The sequence below is a fragment of the Pyrgilauda ruficollis genome, unplaced genomic scaffold, assembly GCF_017590135.1.
Source record: "Pyrgilauda ruficollis isolate IOZ18807 unplaced genomic scaffold, ASM1759013v1 scaffold23, whole genome shotgun sequence".
Taxonomy (NCBI): Eukaryota; Metazoa; Chordata; class Aves; order Passeriformes; family Passeridae; genus Pyrgilauda; species Pyrgilauda ruficollis.
In genome coordinates, this window is record NW_024522539.1 from 11,946,675 (window position 1) to 11,963,965 (window position 17,291).

The window sequence follows — 17,291 nt, forward strand, 5'->3', positions numbered from 1 at the left end:
TGTCCATTTTTTTGATCACTGCTGTATCACATGGATCTAAATTGAAATGTCAGTACTTTGAAAGAAAGCAGAGAGCATTTTAAACTGAATATCTCTGTTAAAGACAGAGAATTAAACTGGGTGAAGAACTCTGGAAATAAGTATAACTTATTAATTGTTGTTAACAATATTGCCTAAAACTGTTTTCAGCTTCAATTATTCATGGAAAAAAGCTATTCAGACAATTATGGGGAATCATCTGTGTTTTCATTGTAACCTAGTTAAAACATCATCAGTATTATTGAATGATAAGTTTGCTTGACAGCCATTGTCATGTCATTCCCTCCCTTTTAGACACTTCAAGAAGCCATGTGCAACACAGTGAGATTTTGCAAGACATACAAAACCTCTTCAGGATTTTGTTTCGAACAAGCAGATGTGTGATTTTTTTTAAAATTTTTCTGTCACATTATTCCACAGCATCAGTAGTTTTTATGGCTATAGTCTCCATTGAAACATTTGCCAATGATCCTTTTGGAGATACAAATACTTCTCTGGATCAAAAATTGTGTTTTATGGAAACAGCTTAAAATAAATTGCACTCCATGGTTTCTGCTCTCTTCAAGAGCCTGATCTCATCTTATATATATAAGATTTGCAAAGGAATGTTTACAAAGAAATCGGGAAATAGTACAAAAAGGAAAGAGAGTTGTCAGAGCAAAAAGGAACAAGACATAAGTCAGATTGGACAAACAAAAAATCCAAAATTTTCCAATACTTTTAAAAGCACTGTTAAAAAGATTGCCAAGTGCCCATCTGCTCGCAACTTATCAACAGAAGAAGAGGAAAGCAATAGAGAATTTTCACTTTCTCCAACATTCAGTTACAGAGTTGCTATTGCCAATGGACTGCAAAGGCATATTTTTGTAGCAAACACTAATAATGAAGATATAGTTCAAGACCTGTCTTCAAACGATAGCTCATGTTCTGAGTCGTTAAGTGAAGTAAAAACTAATAGCAAGAAAAACGAATACTTATCCCACACAATGCCTGTGCGACGCAACAGGAAAAGCTTGAGCAGCCTCGCAGCCTCTGATGGAAGTTCGGATGGAGAGCGCACTTTACACACACTAAAGCTGGGAGCCTTACGAAAACTAAGGAAATGGAAGAAGAGCCAAGAATGTGTCTCATCAGACTCGGAGCTAAGTTCATGGAGGAGAACATGGGGGTTAAGAAGTAAATCTCTGGACAGAGCTGGCCGTCACCAGAAATCAAATACTCTTGAACCTGGCTTTAGTTCGACTGGTTGTATTAGCCAAACCCATGATGTTATGGAAATGATCTTTAAAGAGCTTCAGGGAATAAGTCAAATTGAAACAGAACTCTCTGAATTAAGAGGGCATGTTAATGCTCTGAAACAATCAATTGATGAAATTTCTAGTAGTGTAGAAGTTGTGCAAAATGAAATTGAACAATTGCGAACTGGATTTGTACAGTCCAGAAGAGAAACTCGGGACATACATGACTATATTAAGCAGATAGGCCACCCAGGAAACAAAGCAAGTCTTAGGTTTCTAAATGTGCCTGAAGAGCGACTTGAAAAAGCTGAAAGCATAGTTTACAAAATATTAATGGAAAAAATGGGATTCTCAGAGGCACAAAGCACTATTAAAATTGAATTTGCCCAAAGGCTTGGGCAGCAAAGAGATTGTCCAAATGCAAAGCCAAGACCCATTCTTGTTTACTTTGAGTCATCACAACAGAGAGATTTGATTTTAAAAAAGTCTTATAAACTTAAGGGAACTGGCATTGGAATTTCTACAGATATATTTTCCCATGAAATAAAAGATAAAAAAGAAAGAGGACTTCCTTCCTCTCAGACATATGAAAGCATGGATATGAAGCTTTTAACTGTGGAGACAAAATCTAAAATGCATGACTGGGAGTCACCTGACAGTGATAAAGACTTGGAATCAGATATAAATAAGAACAGTTATGCAAAAATATCTAAATCAGCACATCAGATAAAAACAAGCACTACAAAGGGGACTACTGAGTCCCCAGACACTAAAGACCTTGACAGAACTGCTGACAATGGCACCTTTTCACACAGAAGAAGTTATGACAATCAGTCACCAGAATTTGACACTATGGAAAAAGAATCAAAGGCCTATTATTCAGATGTGACTCCTTTATGGCATTTACAGAATGACTTTGCAACACCAAAGCTTAGCCGTTCAGAATCAGATTTCTCAAAATTGTGTCAGTCTTACTCTGAGGATTTTTCAGAAAACCAGTATTTTAGCAGAACAAATGGCAGTTCATTGTTGTCTTCCTCTGATCGAGAACTTTGGCAGCGAAGGCAAGATGATTCTCTAAACTGGTATGGCAGTTCCCAAGAACAGACTTTTGCCCAAGATATGCAGCAGTATCCAGGGCAAAATGAATCAGGGAACATAGAAATTGTTGATAGTGGAGTAAGCAATGGAATAATCCATGTGTCTGGAGACATAAACCATTATGATGATAGTCAGCTTTCTTTACAGGATGATCTTTCCCCATGGAAAAACTGGAATCAGTTGGAACAAGGGGCAGATTTGGGCCTAGACTCATCCACGCAGGAAGTTTTTGGGTATGATATGAGCAGCCCTTCAGACCAACAGACAGATTTTGGAAAGGGCCAAAGTTCTGACCTCCAGTATGATACTGAAAGCTATGATTTCACTCTAGATGGTACTTCTCCATCTTGTCCAGGCCTTGACAGCGAAACACAAAGTCAGTGGACTGGTCAATATGATGATTATCAGGAAACAAATTCTGTCTCCTCTTATCAGAATCAAAACAAATTGCCTATGATGTACCGAAGTCAAAGTGAACTACCAAGTGACGACTCAGAGGAAACTGCCCCTAAATCATGGCACAGCCGATTAAGCATAGACCTTTCTGATAAGACTTTCAGCTTTCCTAAATTTGGATCTACGCTTCAGCGTGCTAAGTCAGCTTTAGAAGTAGTCTGGAATAAAAGTACACAAAGTTTAAGTGGGTATGAAGACAGTGGATCATCTTTTATGGGAAGGTTTAGAACATTATCTCAGTCTACTGCAAATGAATCAAGTACGACACTTGATTCTGATGTTTATGCTGAGCCTTATTGCTACAAAGCAGAGTATGAGGAAGAATTAATTGAACCAGCTGGTGAGAATGAAACAGACTATGTAGAAGTAATGGAACAAGTCCTTGCTAAACTAGAAAATAGAACTAATAGTAGTGAAACTAGTGAGCAGGTCCCAGAGTATGAACTGGACCAGTCTTTGTATGAAACTCCATATGCAATGCTACCAGAAGAACAATATGACACACAGTTTGACAGTGTGATCAGTGAAGAGATATTGGAAGTTGAAAGTGACATGGCTCCTGAAGTAGAAATAAGGGAGGATGAAAATCAGAATGTCCCAGAGATGATTACTGAAGTTATTGAAATTCCAAAGAAAAAAAGAATACGACCATCATTTAAAGAAGCTGCTTTAAAAGCATACAAGAAACAAATGAATGATTTGGAGGAGAAGATCCTTGCTGGAGGTAATAGTGTTTTAATACTGTCTTTTAAGTAAAACATTGTTCTCATTAGAATTGGACATTGATTTTTGTATAGTACCTTTTCTTGCTCCCATTGAATTCAGCAGAAAAAAATCTGCTTGTGTCTGGTTTTGTTTAGAGGGTGAAATAGTTCCATAGAAATCAAAATATTAAATCTCCCACATCTTTTTTTTAAACAGTTTTCTGAATATGTTTAGTCAGACATGCTTGTAAGTAACTATATTTCTTTGAATTTCAGTAACTTGAAAACTAAACTTCACAAGGTTTAAGTCTTAAAAATAACTAAATAGTATGCTGTTCTTGGTTTCCTCATAGTTTTATAAATGTATTTGTAGGAGTAATACAGAGTGTTCAGATACTACACTCTTGCTTTCTTCAACAGTTTTCAAGTCATGGTTGGTTCTGTATTCATCCTGATGGGCAGTGTGCTTTTCCCCTATGCAACCCATAACTTGTTATGTACTTCCAAGAGTAAAAGTCTGAACTGATTGTATGTCTGTTCTTACTTTGATTCTTGTCCTTATTTGTACTCCAAACAAGCTCTCAGAGTAGTCAGTCCCCAAAATGGGGTGAGAACAGTGTGAAAGAAAGACAAGATTGTAAGTGGTAGCAACCATGTGGGAAGAAGTTCCTTTAGGAAGGAACTAAATTCACAGGAGGGTTTCACCCTGATTTTTTAATGAATTTTATCTTTCTTATTATCAGACTTCAAAGCAGACAGTCATATATATATATAACTTTAATAATATACAAAGTAGTTACTAGTAATAGACAAAGTAATATACTAGTAATATACAAATATGGTGATATTCAATGTAAACATTAACCGTAATTCTAATAGCATTCGTTATAATATTGCATGTGCATTTAATTGGGAGCATCAAAATGACTGTAGCTAGCCAGATGGTAATTGTCACCTTGACTGAATCTTTCCTTTATCTGCCTTGGAATAATAATCATCTGATACAAAAAGATGAAAAACTGTGCCTTTAACCAAAGACTGTATTCAGTAGTAATGAGCTTAAGCTACTACAGTATTTCTTTTTTACATGAACTACTTTTGCAATAAATATATAGTCAAGTTGAAAGTCAATTACAAATGCATTTAAATTTTGATAGTAGTAGAGTTTATTTTAAAGTCTATTTTACATTTAAATAATGACACTCAATTGTACACTTGTATTTTGCAGCTGTTTTTCTACAGTACTCTGTTAGATACTAGGTGGTGTGTATATGAATGGACAGCTATCAATAACTAGGATTTTCATTATTTTTTCCTGATTTTGTGAGGCATGGGAGAAGGGAACAACATTCATTTTACCTAGTCACTGTACAATAGTAATATAATGGTCTCAGGACTTAATTAAAGAAAGCACACAAAGAAGACCCCAAATTTTGAAACCCAAATTGGTTCTGCTATTTAAAGTCCATGCATTTGTGTATACTGGTAGATGACAGTTGTTAGAAAATGAGAACTAACTTTGATAGATCCCATGCAATCCTTTCTAGGAATTAAATGTATGTTCCTCTTTTAACCCAGCAGGTGAAAAGCTTCTTTCAATCTCTTAATCTAATGACATTTTTTCTTCTGAATAACTGAAACATTTCTTATATTTACAGAGAAGCCATTTGACACCAAGACCAGTTTATGAAAATGTGATATTGGGTGTAGTCTATGGGGCAAAGTATCTGCATGGTTACTAGATGTCATACTAGGACCTCCACTTATGTTTCCAAAAATAAAATAATAGAGAATATTATAAAAAAGGAGGGAAATAAAGGAGAGAGGGAATACATCAGGAGGTTAAGGGGAATTTACAAATGAACTGCTACAACACACTACTTCTCAGCTTACTCTGAGAACAATGTGCATTCACTCTTGAGCAGCAGCTCTGTTTCCTCTTCACACTGTGTCTTGCATGCCATTAAGGAGGAGGATACTTGTTTCAGTCAGGAATTTTGCTGCAGCAGTCACCAAGCGGTTTGTTACAAATGGATCTTCAGGTGCTGTAGCACACCTAGCAATACCTACCAGCAATACCTATTGTCTTTTATGTGTTTATATCTTATGGATGAATATGATATTCTTACCTTTATGTCTGTCCATAGAACATATAACAGTTTTTCAGAAATTAAAACTTGCAAAATACATTTTCTAGCTGGAGTAGTCTGTTCAAGGAACATATTACCTGAAAACTATTTTTGATGAGTAACAGGTAGTATTGCTGGAGCAAAATCTTTATTTTACTTTCAGCTTACTCTCAGTGAGCTGGATAATGGATATTACAGACAGTCTATTCACAGATAATGAAATCCACAGGTGGGATATCTGTCCCTGGAGATAGTCAAAATCCATCTGGACATAGTCCTGGGCAACCTGCTCTGGGTGGCCTGATTTGAGCAGGGTTCTTAGACAAGGCCTCCAGAGTTCCCTTCCAGCCTCAGCTGTTCTGTGATATGGAAATGCATTTTTGAATACTTTGTATGCAGCCTTTGAAGAAGGATGTGTTTGGCTGTAATGTCAGTTTGGCTGCTAAGACAAAACACCTTCAATTTTTGTTTATTACTTGAATGGCACAGTCTAGGAAAAAACATTTCATAAATCTGTTCTTAAAGGAGTTCTTCAAAACTCTCAAAACATATTTTGTAACTTCTCGTTTTTGACAACCTGCCTTCCCTTCTTTATGTGTGTAATTAGGCATGTCTAGAGAATACTTAGTTTGTCATTTAAGCAAATAGTTGTTTAAGGTATTCAATCTTTGTTTTAATATTTGCAGGAGCAATAATAGCTTTTTTTAAAAGTGACTAATAGCTCTTCTAGGGTTTACATTACTTTTATAAATGTTTTTTGGGTTTTATTACTCTCTTACCCCTGTAACTGATTCACAGTCAGCTTCAGATTTCTTACTTTTAGATGGAAAAGTACTAGAAAGAGAACAATTTCTTTGAATTAATCTTCATTATATAACCAAAACATAACCTATTCTTCAATGAATTGTTTCTTCCCTCCATGTAAGCAGGAGTTGTTAGACAACAATCTGTCCAAGCCGAGATAGAATACTACTATAATACAGTAGTTTTAGTTCTCCAATTTAATGCAAAAGAATGGTTTAGAATGATATGATTTTCATTCTAGTAATGTACAAGGTAAGGTCAATAAATCTTTGGTACATAAATAATTTGTTAGTGTACAAGAACCTCATAAGATAGTCCTATTCTCTGTCACTCACTGGAGGAAAAATACACTCTGGGCTGATTGCTTATGTATTATTTATTAAAAAATGGTTTTGGATGCATACTGGAATGACTAGGTTATATGAATGAGAGGAGACATGAGCAGTGCATGCGTAATCCTAATATTTAAAGTTCTGTAAGGATATAGAGACATTGCGTGAATGCATGTATATTAATGGAGGGATTGGTGGCTTGAAAAAATCAGAGAAGTGCTACCCAGTTGTTTGTTTCTTTGTACACTGTAATTGAGAATGACTAACACTTTTATTCATTGTTCTAGTCCTCACTTGTTATTTTCTAGCTTTTTTTTCCCCTAGTGGCTTCTTCCATTCTGTCCCTATCTTATCTTTTACAGCTGCCTTAGCATAAGTATGATCTTCTGTCCTGATGAAACTATGCCTCTGGAAAAGAGTTGCATGCACTCTTCTCAGTTGCTTTCAATGTTAACATAGACTTTCTATGAGTGGTAGTTTGTGAGCAGTAGCTTCTTGCTCCAGTTGTTGAAGGTCTTGGTTATCATTTGACATGTCAGATTTTAAAAATAATTCTGATTTTAAAATGCCTTTGGTCTGAATTTTCAAACACAGAGGAACCTCTAGATTGTTTATGATGGCAAGATGGGTGGACTTGTCTAACTCTATACACAGATGCAGGGGCAACTCAAGAGGACAGGGAACAGGGATTGGATTTGCCTCTTTCACAGTGGAAGGAAGTGTTTCTATTGTCTTATAGGAAGGATTTGTATTTCGCTTTGTGGTGCTTGACTGAAGAAAAGAACTTAGAGATGAGTATTAATTGTTTGGGGTAACTGCATTGACTGATTTAAATATGGTGAGTTGTGTTTGGGTTTTGGGGGGGGCGGGGGCGGTTCTGTAAAAATGAAGTTCCTTTTCAGTCTGCTGGTGCAGACTGGGGAAGGGAAGGATGTGCTAGACAGATGGCAGAAATTTAATGTTTAAAATACTGAAGCAATTAATAAAGATAGAACATGTATATTTGCTTGTATTGTGCCAAACTGAAATGTCTATTCTTTCATTGACCAGTACTAGCGGCAAATGCCAGTCAGTCTTGTTCATAAGATAGTGTAAAAGAGGTTGTTGGTAAGTCATCTTTTGCCCTTTTTAATCAGTTTGCTTTTGTTATGATGAAAGTTATAGTTTTTCATGTTTTGAAAATTCATGTTTTGGGAATTCTTTGAAATCTAAGCACATTCTGTTCTCATTGAACCTTATTTCTTCAAGTATTTTGTTGTTAAAAATTAAATATAAATTTTATAAAATAAAATCAATAAATAAAAGTTCAGTCTAAACTGTCTTGAACTAATGCAGCTTTCAGTTGATACTGTATGGACGTACTTTATGCAGTTGAGGTGTGTGTTAATGTAAACCCAGATTCCCCAGGATCCCCCAAAAAGTCTTGAAGCTGAGTTGTGGCCACACTCTAAGCTTCCTGGAAGTTTAGCCTCAGCTTGTTCAAAGTAATGAATTAAACAATTTTTTATGTGATCTCTTTGAGAAGTTTTGTCTGCACTCAGCCCAATGGCATTTTGCACCTTTCTAATCTCAGGCACAGTCTGATGGGGGAAAATAGTGCCTGAATGAGCACAATTAGTCTTTGCATCACTGGGAAAGAATAGTCCAGACAGAAACACTCACAGTTAATAAAAAGTAGGAGCAGTACCAAGCCCCAAGATTTTTTGTTCTGTCTCAAAACATTGGAGTCACAGTATTTAGTGATACAGTTTTGTTTGATTTCCCACATCTCATTTATTTATGGTTTGTTTGGGTTTTTCTTTCATAAGAGTGATAAATTACTTCATTAATATAAGGACTGATGGTGTATTCCGTGTGGCTGATATAGTTCATCTGCAATGTTTAAGGAAAATGAACATATATTCACCTAATGTATCACCTATAAAGAGATGAATTTGAGGACAGAATACTTTTCAAAGAAGGTGATTGATCTATTGCTGTTCTTTTCATATGTAAATAATGTAAAAAGGAAGATTCCAGAGAGTTTTCATCTGTGTAACTTTCCTTCTCTGTTTACATCAGAAAATGGTCACAATGGAACAGATGTATTGTGTAAGCAGGCTGGGGAAGAAATGGTTACTCTTGCTATACATTTTAGTAGATGTGTGGTACTAAGGAAACAAGATTACTGCAAGTTAAGGAATCTATTTTGGTGCTGTATTGGGAATGATGATGAACCACAGAAATTTAATAATCCGGTTTTTTCAGCTGTCTTGGTTTTCTTTCTCAATACCATGTTTGTGTCTGTCTTTTCGTCAGGTAAACAAAGTGATGGATGTCTTTAATGCTTTTTGGGGGGTATGGGGAGGTGGTGCAATAAGAATCTATAGTTGTCCAGGATGGGAGGACACAAAATACATTTTCAGATGATGTGGGTAGAAATTGATAAATACAAAATTCCTGCACCCAAACTGCTTAGCCACAATTCCTTTTTCACATGTGTACGTGTGCACTCTGAAAATCCTCCACTAATATTACAGGAGGTAAAATAGTGTTCTGAAGAATTATTAATCACTCCATGAATTCAATCAGGATGGTGCTGATGAACCAAGGTATATTGATTTGACTCAGCTTCGTACGCTTGTCTGGTGCACAGGAGAGTGAATGCATTATTTTCTTGCTACTGGTTTCACTGGAGTCAGACAAAAGTCTTCATACCCTTCCCTTCCTATTTTTCTACTGTCCTTTCATGGAGAAAAGGGATATCAGAAAATTAAAACAGAAAATGGCAGTCTGTCAAGCTTAAGATTAATACATTTGTAGAAAGGTCGCTTTTGAAAAATTATGGCAGAAAATTTAATCAGTTAGTCATGAAGATGATACATCCATCTTTTTGTCTGTGAAGAAAAAGCAAGTAGTTACATTCACCAGCTACTCTAAAGTTGGGGCTTCATGAAAGGATGCTCTGTATCAGTTGCTTCCTACACACTCAGTCTGTACTTTTTCCCCACTAGTTAAGTGAGTGAAAGAATGATTTAAAAACCTGTTTAATATATCTTCTAGGAAACATATTAGTGTTCTTCTGGCTTATTGTGTTTTAATTCTGTGGTTACAGCATTTGTTTTTATCAGAAAATCTTAGATTATAATACTGGGTCTCTTTGTAAAAAGGATAGTAACCAAATAGATTGAAGAGCAACAGTTTAATGTAGCATAGTAACTCCTGCTAAATCAGTGTGCTTTACATCAGGGAAATGTATGTCACAACAACATTTGTGTAACAGTCTCAGATTCAAAAAATTCTACTGTTACCAGATGTCTTTTCCCAGAAGAGCTACACCTATTCTTTTAGCATAAAAAACAAACCAACCAGAGAACACCCCAAACAAAACCAAAATCCCAGCCAAACAACAACAAACCAAAAAAGAACCACAACACACGACTCTCCAACTACCCCACTGCCCGCCACCACCAAAAAATTAAAAAAAAAAGCAGACACCCCAAACCTCTTCCATTTAGAGAATGACTTCTGTTTTTAAGAAAAGTGGTTTGTTAAAACTTCTAGTCTCCTCTGTAAACAAAGAAAGTCTCTGCTACTCTTCTCCTTATGAAAACAGGAGGCCATTTAACACGATTTTAACTGACTTTGGAATTAATGTAGATTGATAAATATTTATGCAGTTCATTTGCTCTTTTTGAGCTTAAACAAATTTAAAGCTGCTAGAGCTAAGAGGAAAGATGACCATGAATGTTAGTTCCAATGGGTTTTTATACTGGTTTTGCTGAGAAAATGAACATAATATTGTATCATAAAGATTGAAAAATATTTTTTATTTTATTTCCAAAATATTTAAGCATTTCCTTTAGATTGTTGTATTTTAGAAGTCGAAACAACACTGCATAATTTTTGCATGCAGCTTTTGGATAAAAGGAATCCTGTTAAAGCATCAGGCTGAAAAAATATCTAGACACACATTTAAAAAATGTAATGGCTTGGAAAACATGACTTCATAAATAGGCTCAAGTCTTCCTTTCATATATTACTGAAGTAGGCTATTACAACAGAGTAAGAGATTCTTTCTTTTGCTGTCAAAGCGAAATTCTGACTACTTCCATGGGACAGGTACCAGGTTTTTCCTTTGTGCACATTTTCCACACGATCAGTGGAACCCCCGGACAGTTGTCTCTCAGGAACTCTAAACAGAATTAAATACCTGAAACCTCCCCAGTTATTGCTGATGCAAAATTATTGTTGATGCTGACAGAACTTTGCTAATCATGAGGTCTGTTTACTTGAAGACCTGAGCATATTCCTAAAATGGCTTGCAAGATAAGAAGTTTTAGTAAATCTGAAAATCAAGACTTATGGTTGTGTTGATGACAGAGCCATTTAAAAATGTCTTGGGTGCTATGATAAAGAATATGTTGTGTGAGACATACAAGGATACGAGTCAGAAAAAAAATACCACAGAAAGTACTGTAATCTGTTTTTGCTAAATTAGTAGTGGCAAAGAGCAATCTGCTGACTGACACTCAAGTAGCTCCTCTGGAGTAGATTATTGGAGGAGCAGCAAGTGATTTGTCAATGCTGTCACAGACCCATAAACTATGGATAACTCTGGGTATCACCAGTGCAGCTGCAGCATCACCAAAGGAATTCTTGTCCTTCATCTGTGTATATACCAAGATAGAATAAGGACAGACAGATGTGATAGATGTACTATTATTGAATGTAAAAATGAACCAGGAGAGAGGAATATTTATAAAATGGATGAGTATAAACTGAAGCACTTTTTAATCTTATCCTGTAGCTCTTCCTCTTTCATTTAGCACAAACAGGATGGAGCTGATGCTCCTCTGAATCCATAAGGCAAGGAGGGTACTGTAAACATAAAGTAGGGGAATTTTGCTTAGGAGCTTTTAAAGGCATGTTGGGTGAAATTTTCTTTTTCTAAAAAACCATGAAAGTAAAGGACAAGGAGACATGCATTTTTCTATTAACTATAAAATGGGATTGAGGAATTCAGAGGGATTTATGCGTGTCCTATCAAGAAAAAAAAGTCTAATATTAGCAAAAGTCATCCTTTGAATTCCAGTGTACTAGTTCTTAACATCTGTGTCTCTCTCTGGTGTTTAGGCATAATTATTTCAACTTATTATTTCAAGCAGGGCCAAAACAAGCTGTAATTTGATTTTGAGTTTACCTATAACATAAAAGATAATAGTAAATAACCATTTTTAAGGATTTAATGCTAATCATATTTCAAATATTGTTCTTCTCTTGTATCTGTTAAGCTAGTTTCTTATCAACAGAAGAAAATCTGATATCTTTGTCTTATCTCAATAAGTGTTATTAGCTTGATGTCATCTTTTTATTTTGTATGTGATTATACATTGACTCATTTTTTCTTTCACTGCTGTAAGTCTTGAAATTAGCTAAGATTATCTAAATTTTTTAGCCTTCTAATTTAGGGTTTATAGTGTTTAAAATGTTTGAGATTGTTTTAAATAGTTCCTAAACCTTATCTCAGAAGTGGAAACAACTCCACAGAAGAAGAAACAACTTCATGCCAAGAGCAGCTATGAATATCATACCCTGTGAAATATATGACTGGTGTTCAGACAATACATTCTGATCCTAGCTGTACATGGTATTCTTGCACTTTAACAGTACTATATTTATATGACTCATGCATGTGCCACCATTAGCATTTTATTTTACAACAGGGATACACTTTTGAAGCAAATCTTTGTCTTCCCAATTCATCACATTTGGTTTGATTACTGGAATGGCTGAGTGGGATCTATGTGTTTTACTGATGCAACCAGCCAGATGTGGCTCTTCAAGATCACATCTGATGTGCTCAGCAGCTAATGGGCTTTCAGTCATCAGGGCCAAAAATAGAACCAGTATGAAGTAAATGCCCCTGAAACATTTTTGCTGTGAGCACTTGTGTCTTTGTCACCAACTGCTTTGACCTTCTGATCCGCTCTTATGGCACTCAGCTCTTTGCTATTGCCCTCGTGTTCTCTGTGGCCGAAGGTGGACAGCAGCTCACCCCTCTGTCCCAGGCTGCCACCAAACATCCCAGCCCTGCTGTCACTTCTGTCTGTGCTGTCAGGATAAACCAGATTGCATGTCTCTGTGCAATCCTCGTGTTCAATTCAAGAAGAACCAAGGAACATGGTTTTTGTTTTTGTTAGAGTCCAGAGGAACTACTCTCACATTTGTTCTCCAACCAAGGGGCTGTTTGCTTGGATTTCTTTGAAAGAAATCTGATTGGACTTCAGCCTACAACTCAGAGCATGATATAGTTATTCAAGTCAAACACTTTGGGGCATTGTTAGCTTTGTGATGCAGAAATATTTGCAATAATCAATTATCCATTTGTTTTCACAGCAAATAATTAATTACTTGGTTGCATGTAATGTTATCACATGTATTGAGGGAGGTAAAATATGGCTTTTCACCTTATCAAAAGATAAATATGCCTTATCTTTTCAGTTCTTTCTGCGGTGAGAAGAGAGTGCTTAAAATGCATGCTGAGTTTTACTTCCTGCCATCACTCTAACAAGGCAGAGATTGTCAAGAGAGCCCAGCCTTCAAGAGAATGGTAGTTTTTTGAGCTCACCGCAGTCTGTAATCAAACAGTTCTCATGACAGTCTATAACTTACTGCTTTAGAGATAAGTTCTAGAATCTGGTAAAAGTGTCTACTAGCTGTTGAAAAACAATAGAAGACAAAGCCATTAGAAGTCTAATGGGACTCAATTTCTAAACACCAGAGATGTTTTTAAAGCACGTCCTTTTGTTTCAGATTTGCAGACCACTTTATTAATAGAGACACAAATGCAGTTTTCATCTTCACCAAACTGACCTCCTGCTTTGACTCTCCACGTATCCGCTAGTAATTTTTCTACATCACTGCTAGTAAAGTGCTAGCAGCAATTCTTCTATTTCTCCTGTCAACCAAGCTTTATTCAAGTTTGACTTTCTCTTTGTCAGACAAGCATCACTCATCTCTTATGATGTGCTAGCTTTAATATTATCTTTCAAGCGTTATATGCAATCTCCATAGAATAAGCTTCAGCAATACAACATCCTCTGGGCTTACACAGTGAAATGTTCTGTTCTCTAGTGTCAATAATAGCTTCTGGGTGCAGCATTTATTACTTTAGCATGGCTTAATTTGTGCCATTGTTTTAGCCAATCTACTTCTTTCATGTCCTGCATCTATTCAAACCTGGTTTTCCTCTGTTATTTCCCTTTCTTGGCAATAGATGCTAGTTAAAATTGTCCATCTCAGACTTGAAGCTACTTCTGACTGTGGGTACTTTATACATGTTATTTTCATGGAACAGCTGTATTGTTATCTAATTCCAGCAAGTATTTTGTCCGAAGGCTTTGCTTGCAGGAACAACGTAATTATCAGTCAGTTTGACATTCTTTCAGCCATTTTCCAGAATTAAATATTAAAATGGTACTTTGAGAGAATAATGAACTTTAATTATTTTTCCTATTTGGTGTTGTGCAATAATGCACACTTACAAAAGTGGAGAATCAATGTTTTGATTAATTTTGATCCTAGGGTTTCCTAACAGTTTAGATTTTTAGAACCTCGTTACAGTTCTTGGGCTATGGCACAGGGTGGAGAATTGAATTTTTGCAGTCATTAAAAAAAGGGCAGTATATTGGGACATTGTTCTGCTGCTCAGAAAAGTGCAGAAGTGAAATAATGACAGAAGACATTTGAAGGAGGGTTATGACTGGGGAGCAGAATCACCTGAACCTCTTTGATGTAAATATCTCTGTTGATTGATAGAGGCAGTTGTATTTCTGATGGTGTCACAAGCTACAAAAGCAAAGGTCTGTCCCGACTTCCACATCTTCATTACTAATATACCTTTCATGCTGGAAAACTCTGCCTTTTCAACATCCTTTATAGATTTGTTTTTTCCTCAGAAAATTTGGTATAGAAACTGGTTGTCTTGTATGATTAATTTCTATTTTGTGTGAGAAGTTACAGGTGACAACATTGCTAATAGAATGAATAAATGACTGAAAACTGAAAACAATTGATAAATATGTAAAGTTACACTTTTCTCAGGTCTATTAATTTTCATTCCAAGATTGAATAGCAATTATGCAATATTAATAAACACTTGTTGGAAATTTTACTTAGCCTACATTTAAACTGGCAGGTGGATAGAAAACAACCAGGGGGTTTATTTGAGGGTACTGAAAAAATTACAAGCCCCTTTCACTTCATTCCCCAGCCATCCCCATATGTAAACCACTTTCAACAGAAGCCAAGATTTAGTGACTATGCTGAGAATTATACAGCCTTTTAATACCTGGAACTTATTAAAGGAAACTTATAGACTAATTTTATATAATTTCCTGCTTAGTTATCTAATTAAATGTAATTGACTGCTTTAAAAAATAAAAAGGGCTTGTGAGCATTTTCCTTTTGCCTTCAAAATTTGACATTAGTAAAAATAATTTTCAGTAGTATGCAGATAGAGGACCACCCTGCTCTTCATCATTCTGCTACACAGGTTTGTAAATATCAGTGTGGCAGCACTGAGCTGAAATAGCAACAATTAAGGAGCAAAACAATTTTTCCTATAATCCTAGTAAAAAATACCTTGCTCTAATCTAAAATGGCCTGTGGTATAAAGGCACAGCTATTACTGGCATTTCATAATATAATGAATTTTCAATTAAAATGTAAGGAGAAACAACTAATTAAAGTAAGAAGGGTTAGCTATAAGAACCAGTGTTTCTACTGCTCCTAAGTGCACTCATTACTTTTTTAGGTTAGTATTTTGAATGTGTGGATGACAGAAGTGAGTTACATGAAGATAAGCTCTTTTAAGTAAATCACTGTCATTCAGCAGTATAATCTGAGATGTCTAGCCTTGAATCCCTGATTTGAAAATACATTCAGTGGTCTCTTACATAATCACAGTTCATTTCTTATCTACATCAAGGAATGTTGCTGTCTATTCTGGTAGCCTAACGACTACTAAAGTGAATTGCTTGGTGACTGTACACTTCCTGACTTGGTGCTCTCATACACGCAGAGAACACTTCCACAGTTCAGATTATTTCACTCATGGTGAGTTCAGAAGAAGCAGTAAACAATGAAGTTTTCAAACCAATTTTGTCTCTGAAGATGCATTCATTTGTTACAAAGAAGAGATGTTCTTAAGATCTCTTTTTTGAGAAATTTGTGTCACTTGTCCGCTTTATGCAATTTCTACTGAGAAAAGAGACCATTAGATGGGTGCATTTTTCTTTACATGTAGCTACTGCAAAGAAAAGCAAGTTAAACCAAAAACATACCTTTCCTCCTTCCTAATTTTGGTTGTCACTCTCCTCACTAAATTTAGGTAAAATTAGGTTCCAGTAAAGGAAATGTAGTGAAATTAGATGAAGTTGGCTGAAACCAAGAGAGGTAAAGAAAATTTTATGCATCTCTCATGCTCTGAAAAGATCCATTTTATGTAGAAGACAAGTCTCAACAATTTTTAATGTACATTTATAAAAAAGTGAATTAAACAAATAGTTCATGTGATTCTGTATGCATCTGATAGCAAAGTATCTGCAAACTATTTAGGAATTGCATTCAACATAAATAATACTGAGATTTGTTCTGTGCCTTTATACATCAGTATTACCAATTTTGCTATGATGAGCTATTCTAAAAGAAGGTGCAGATTGCATGAAAAAATTGGTGGTGGTGAGGCTTCTTACATTACAAGTAGTGTCTTGCTTAAAACTTCCCTCGGTCCCCAGATTTTTCTTTGTGTTTTGGACTCTCCCTTTTTTACAAGTTAGAGAACAGATGCCTCTGTCTCTCCTACCCTGTTGCTGCATACTGTCATGCCTTTCCTCTCACTGATGTCCATTTGCTGCTCCAGCCCTCTGGGTTTAACTCCTCTTTTGTTTAGGCCTCACAAAAGCACACCCCATCCTGTTTCCCTGGCCAGACCAGCTTTCAGTCACCTATTTCCTCCTGGTTCTGCTCTCACCCTGCTTGTGAAGTGCTGTAATAATTTTGGAGTGGGGAAGTAAGATCTTATGGTTGTCCAAATATTCTTTATATACTTGAAAGAGTAGCCAGTACTATCTGGTGTTGTGAGACAAATACATTTCACAAATAAATTTTTAAAAAATAGAATATTTAAAGAGTAAGCTCATTTTCATAAATCTAGTCAGTCAAATGCTTTGATCACGTAAACTGCCTCTAAAATTAGTGGCAGAATAGAGTCTTTTAGTTCCCTGATTGTCACTGCTGTACACTATTCAGCTTTACAGTTGCCAATATATTTGGATTTATGTGTTTGAATGTGATTTTTTCTGTATATAAACTGGTTTAAAAATTAAATGTGGCACATGTTTAAGGTGTAAATTGTTATTTTGTGATGTACATAACCTGAGATATCTCTGAACATCTCGAGAATATCCAAACAATTTAAAGGGCCCTTGAGCACTCCCTTTGGGG

General features: G+C 35.8%; 1 protein-coding gene across 1 annotated transcript in view; it reads left to right on the forward strand.

The window, feature by feature from the left end:
- Positions 1-456: 456 nt before the first annotated feature.
- UNC13C (unc-13 homolog C) overlaps positions 457-17,291 on the forward strand; it is a 130,020-nt gene continuing 113,185 nt past the window's right edge. Inside the window, exon 1 of the mRNA XM_041469233.1 lies at positions 457-3,558. Coding sequence (XP_041325167.1) covers positions 585-3,558 — 2,974 coding nt within the window. The 5' untranslated portion in view covers positions 457-584. The remainder of the gene's footprint in view (positions 3,559-17,291) is intronic.